The sequence below is a fragment of the Onychostoma macrolepis genome, chromosome 06 (genome assembly GCF_012432095.1).
Source record: "Onychostoma macrolepis isolate SWU-2019 chromosome 06, ASM1243209v1, whole genome shotgun sequence".
Taxonomy (NCBI): Eukaryota; Metazoa; Chordata; class Actinopteri; order Cypriniformes; family Cyprinidae; genus Onychostoma; species Onychostoma macrolepis.
This window is the reverse complement of record NC_081160.1, coordinates 32836572-32842847: the sequence shown is the minus strand read 5'-3', so window position 1 is coordinate 32842847 and position 6276 is coordinate 32836572. Positions and strand designations below refer to the sequence as shown.

Here is a 6276-nt window from a genome sequence, read left to right as displayed (position 1 = left end):
AAGGTAGGGGTCCTGGAACGGTGTGTTTGAGTTTTTCTGATGTTTTTCTTTTTCATTTGCTAAACAGATTACCGTTCAATTACTCGCACAAAAGAGGTGACAATACAATACTTCCTACAGCGATCAACAGGAGAAGGGGCTGATGGGGGGCGCGGGAACAGGTGCGATTGGCTCCAGCGTACCTGCGCATGAAAACACCGTTTGCAACGTTTAACCGCTATTGCATTTAGGTATGCAAAAAGGTAATGCATTTACTTTTTATATGTATTGCGATCAAAAATACAATTGCAAACCTTGTGTAGGCTATTAACGCGAGGCGCTTACAAAAACAAGCATTAAGTCAAGTCGCGTTTATTTATAGCGCTTTTGTGTCAAAGCAGCTTTACACTGTCAACAGGAAAATAGTTTCTCAGTAATGCAAGAGGACAATAACAAAGAGTTATTTTTCCAGCTAAATGATTCAGTGAGGTCATCATCCAGTTCAGCTCTCTTCCAATAGTGTCTGTGCAATCAGTCCCCAACTAATTAAGCAAGCCAAATAAACTTGCGGTGTCGCTTTGCATCATTTCTGCAGTCCTCAGCATCACATTTAACTCATTAAACTACATGCATATATTTATTTGATTTGAGTTTTTCGCACGCACACTAGTTATATCCTTTTAGAAACAATGAAATGCATATAGGCTTACATTACATTATACGTAAAGGTGGTGTTTATGACTAGAAAAAAAATGATGCATGAGCAAAATTATCTCTTTAACAAACAAACAAACAAAAAGCAACTCCACCTCAGGAAATCACACGCTTTCAAGTGCGCAAATTCTCCTTTCTTTGAACACACTTTACAGTTTGGGCTGACCCCAGACCTGCCTCCGATGACATCACCAGAGCCGCTGCTGATCGCGACGCGCGTTTGAGCGCTGCTGCAGAGCGATGCGGAGCGACGCTTCGCTCATTTATCCGCACGATCCGTCCTCGCGTTCACCGGGCGAATACGGCCAAGACATGGCAGAGAGGAGCCGAGGAAAGCGGAGAAAACAGGCGAACCCGCGGAGAAACCAAGGTTAGTGGTGACCTGGTCAGCTGCCTTGAGAAGTTTCTAAGTTTATTTCTGCGCTCATTCATTCCGCTAGAAAAACTGGATTAGCACGACGTTTGCATTCGTAGCCAGACATCAGCACATCCTAAACTAATATTATATTACTACTTTAATGCATTAGTAGCCTACACTTTTTTTTTCTTGCTTTGACTGTCAGCTTTAAAGTTTACAGAACTTGCGGTCCGCTTTGCATCATTTCTGCAGTCCTCAGCATCACATTTTCATTGAGTTTTACAACATTCATCTGCACTTTATGTGTTGCACTTCCTCACATCCTCGTGTAACTGATGGACAGAAAATTGTTTCGATTTGTCAATTAAAATAAACGTTCTTTATAGTCTAAATAAAAAATAAATCGTTTAAGTAGAAAAGTGATTTTATCTTACTTTAATAGGCTATTATGGAATACTTTAAAATTAACGTGACTGAATAGTATTATTATTATTGTTAACTTGAGCAACTTATGCATTGCAATAAATGCAATTAGGCTGTATAATTTTGTAATCACAATTCAAAACTACACTCACTGTTTGTTTAGGCGTATGGATTTTTTTTTCTGAAATTCATTGCAGTTCTGATTGTTGTAAAGCGTTATCCTTCAAAAAGGGCCAAAATTGCATTCAATAATTAAAAAACTTGTTTAATTTAAATGTGTATTTAACTTTAAATTGCATTTAAATTTAACCGCTGCCCATCTCTATTATTTTGTATTTACATTTTAGTAATTTTTTTTTTACTTCTCAGTAAATAAGACTAAATGAACTGAATACCTTTGGTTTTCTTGAAGAAAAGTTGCTGTGATGGGCCTAAAAGAGTATCGTCTCAAGCTCTGAGCATCTTCTCATGGTCTCAAATATTCACTTGTAGGTTTTAATACGTATACCCCACAAAAGTCACACTCAACAAACTAATTAGTTTCACATTTCACGTTTGTTTATAGATTGTGTGTAGATACCCACGAACGCAAGACAAGCTCAAAGCCGAGACAATCGTTCCCGGTGCTTATTGCACGTTTCAGAGATCTGATACGTTAGTGGTTTTGAAGAAGTGTGAAAGTGCTTTGCTGGAACATTTGAGGGATTGTGTATCTTAACTGCTGTAGTGTTATACATGACTGAAGGTGTTTTTTTCTACATGCATGGAGGACGGTGTGTATTTGAGTGCATATGTGTGTGTGGTTTGAGAGCTTCCTCATTTGGATGCGACAAAAGTGTAATTTTTGTCGACCTCGCACCCGTGTGTGATGGCCAGAGCTAACGGGGAGAAGCCCACTGTGTCACCTCACACACACACAAACACACTGTGTTCATACGTTGGAGATGTGAGACGTGATCCTATAATGAACTTGCTTCCTTAATTCCTCTAATAGCCGAAAGTAACATAAAATAGGACGTTTTTGAGTTGCCAGCTGCCTTTTTGTTCCACCAATGGTCAGTTTACAAGATGATCAGTGCAAGTAAGTCATTTAAATATGCCTATAAAAGACAAACCATCAAAGCGTCGTCTTATCAGGCAAATGCTGCCGGATCTTTTCTCTGCTGCAGCATCACTTTTCTCCATGTTTGAGTCTTAACGTGTTGGTTTTTAATAGATGTACGAAGTCAGAGACTGGTTGCATAAAATGCTTACACTCTTAGAAATAAATACTCTTTATTGGCACCGATGGCTCCATGGAACTTTTACATTGTACAAAAGTTTCTTTATAGTGGAAAAAAGGTTCTTTAGATGATTCAAATGTTCTTTACACTAAGAAAAACAGGGTTCTTTTAGGATCTTTTGGGGAACCACTTGCTTTAAAATCTAATTTCTGAAACTCTAATGACATTTACATGTTTGAAGTGTGACATAAGAGGTTTTGGGGTCACTGTTGAATGACACAGTGATGCGCTGTCAAAAAATGTTGAAGGTAATGCAACCTTACATCGTGTCTCCCTCTCTGTTCTTTAACCAAAATAAGTGTGTGTGTGTGCATATGCAGAACAGATGATTGTGATGAGAAAACACACAATCGCAACAAACACAGAGAGAGCTCTCTGACGCGTTCATTGCTTGTTTCATGGCTCAACAGCACATTTCTCAACTATTAAGTGTTAAACAGTGCAGATTCAGATTAATGATCATCAGTATGTGCGTGTGTGTGTGTGTGTGTGTAACGTGTCTGGTAGTGGACAGTGGGATAGTCCAGCTAACAGGGAACATATAACACAAATCTCAAAGTTTTGAACAAATGTTCTTGCAGTAACATTAATAGAACATTTGTTCAAATGATCTGCTTTTTAATTGTTCTCAAAGCATTAGCACAAAAACATTTTTATGCATCATTAATGGAATGTTTTTTTTTAAACATTTCCAAATGTTACAATTTGTTTCAGAATGTTCAAATCATCCAAAAGTAACATTCTCTATATACGTTATAAAATGATACAATGTTGTAAAAAGATACAATGGAATGTTTGGAACGTTCACATGATTTCATTTTAAAAACCGGAATAAAAATGTTATAACGTTAGCAAAATGTTCCTTGAGCATATGCTTGTTAGCTGGGCGACTGCATCCGTCCCTAAAACACGATGCAGAACATTTTCCGTTCTTTTGTTTTGTGTTTTGCCGGCGTCACTCAAGACCGAGCGCTTTCATCTGACCAGCTACATAAAACGCTTTGCAAAATGAGCATGAGAACTGCAGATGTTGTTCAGTCCGACAACATCATCCTCAGTAGCGAGAGGAATGTCTTCTCTATGGAGGAATACGGATGTAGTGACGTGCTGCGTTATAAAAGCCGCCGGGTCCAGGGTGGCGGCCGCATCACTCTCGTTTGTCACAACTCCAGCCAAGTTTGTGATTGGATGATATCAGATTTCAGACATCTTAATGCAAGATGTCATCCGATCTGAAACGTCGCATCTTTGTTATCTGCGATTACGGATGGTCTTTGACCTTGGGTTTTGACGTAGTGCTGCAGTTACAGCTCATTTCCTTGCCTATTGTCTCTGTGCGCGTGTTTTCTCTCTCTCTCGATTGCCTCTTTGCGTTTTCTTTTTTCAAGTGCCAATTTATTTAAACTCTTTTCCCTTTTTCTTCATTCGCCTTCATTGATTTCCAAACCCCAGCCTTTGTAGGCAGCTGGGGTCCAGCTGTGTGTCTGCTGTCGAGTGTGTGTGCGTGTGTGTGTGTGTTTCTCTGGCACAGTCTTGTCACAGTGGGCAGAATGCGAGAAAACGACAGACAGAGAGAGAGAGACTAAGAAAAAGTCGCTTGTCATTTTGGACAACAGAAGAGAACTGGGCAAGAAATCAGAGAGATCTGAGCGGAGCGAGAGCGAGACAGCGAGGAGTCCAGGCTCCAAGCTTTATTAGTGGCGCTCCCCAAACGAGAGAGCTGAGGCGTCAGACGCAGCAGGAGAGAGAAAGAGGAGAAATAAAAGAAAGGACCAGAGATCGGGACAGTAAAAGTGGCGCAGGAGATGTGTGTGTTCCACTGTGAGATTGCTGACTAAATTAATAAGGACCGAATTATAACACTGCATAACTGTATATATCACAATATAGTTATTTCTGCTGGGAATGTCATTAAAAATGCGATCTATTTTAAACTTTTAGTGGCTGAGACAATAAAAGTGTCTCAGAAGATAGCTGACAAAATAAATTAGGACCAAAAGTCATTTAAACTCCGTATTCATGTATATGTCGCAATATAGTTATTTCTGCTAAAATGTTTGTAAAAATGTGTTCTATTTTAAGCTTTTTGGGACAGAAGATATGCTTTTTCAATTGTGAGATTGCTGACTAAGTATATGTAATTTTAATGCTGTGTAACTGTATATATATATATATATCACAATATAGTTATTTCTGCTGGAAATTTTATTTAAAAATTACATTTGTTTTAAACTTTTAGAAATTGAGGCAGTAAAAGCGGCTCAGAAGATAGTTGACAAAATTAGTTAGCAGCAAAATATAAGTCATGTTAACGCTGTTTACACAATATAGTTATTTCTGCTGAAAATTTGCCAAAAAAAATGCATTGCATTTTAAAGTTTTAGAGATTGAGACCGTAAAGGTTCTCAGAAGATGTGTTTCATTGCATGATTGCTGACTAAATTAAGATCAAAATACAAGTTATTTTAATGCTGTTTAACTGTATATAGCACAATATAGTTATTTCTGCTGAAAATGTGATTGCATTTATGCATTTAGCAGATGCTGTTATACAAAGCAAACAAAAGCAATTCATCAAAAAGCCAACAATATTAATATTTTAAAAATGCATTATTTTTAAAAACTTTTATGCTTTGTATGTTATATAAAATAATGAAAGTGCACTTAAAGTGAAAATCATCTCATTATATTATATTACACCTTGTTTGGAAGCAAAAAAACATTGATATGTTTCTAACATATATTACCTGATCAGGGGAAAAAAAAAAAAAAAACTGATCAAAAAGTTCTTCATGACAATAACAGATCAATATATCTCTTTTAGTTATCTTCCATTTATACAACAACTATTTACAAAAGAAAGAGGATGTGGACACAATATTTATAAATAAACATAAAACAGGTTCTATAACAAAAAAACAAAAACATTCAGTTCAATAGGAGTTATATACTCAATCCATTTGGACCAAAAGTCAACAAATATATATTTTTGGTAATTCACAAAGAATGTAATTTTCTCAATCCTGTATTTGTGGCGGATTAGGTTTATACCAGTAACAGCTATCTAGTAATAGCTTTTTTACTTGAAGCAAGAATCATTCTATACATATATTTGTTCTTCCTTTCCCAGGAAACCATTGACACCTTGCCCATGTGTTGAAATCAGCTGAAGTGCTTAAAATCGTTTCTAATACGTTATGTATATCTTTCCAAAAACTTCTGATATGAGGACATCCCCAAAATATGTGAAAATGGTTAGCATCCCGTGAGTCACAATGTCTCCAACCATTTGAAATGGCCTAGAAATGTATTTTTCTGTTTTGGAGTAAGGAAAAACCGAACAGTATTTCTCCAGCAAAATTCTCTCCAATATGAAGAACCCATTGTAGTTTACATATATTTTCCCAGTCCTCAGTTGAGATAGTAATATCACTGTCTTTCTCCCGTCTCTCCTTAGTGTACAGAGATGAATCTCCTTGTAAATCCATCAATGCTCTATATACTTTAGTAATAGTCTTT

General features: G+C 37.0%; 1 protein-coding gene across 2 annotated transcripts in view; it reads left to right on the top strand.

Moving 5' to 3' along the window:
- Positions 1-108: 108 nt before the first annotated feature.
- LOC131542498 (zinc finger E-box-binding homeobox 1-like) overlaps positions 109-6276 on the top strand; it is a 48475-nt gene continuing 42307 nt past the window's right edge. The window contains exons 1-2 of one of the 2 annotated variants that reach the window (XM_058779251.1): positions 109-242; positions 849-1063. In XM_058779251.1, the coding sequence (XP_058635234.1) occupies positions 934-1063 (130 nt within the window). In that variant the 5' untranslated portion in view covers positions 109-242; positions 849-933. Of the gene's footprint in view, positions 243-809; positions 1064-6276 lie in introns of those variants that run through there. The other variant, XM_058779252.1, reaches the window with a different exon arrangement.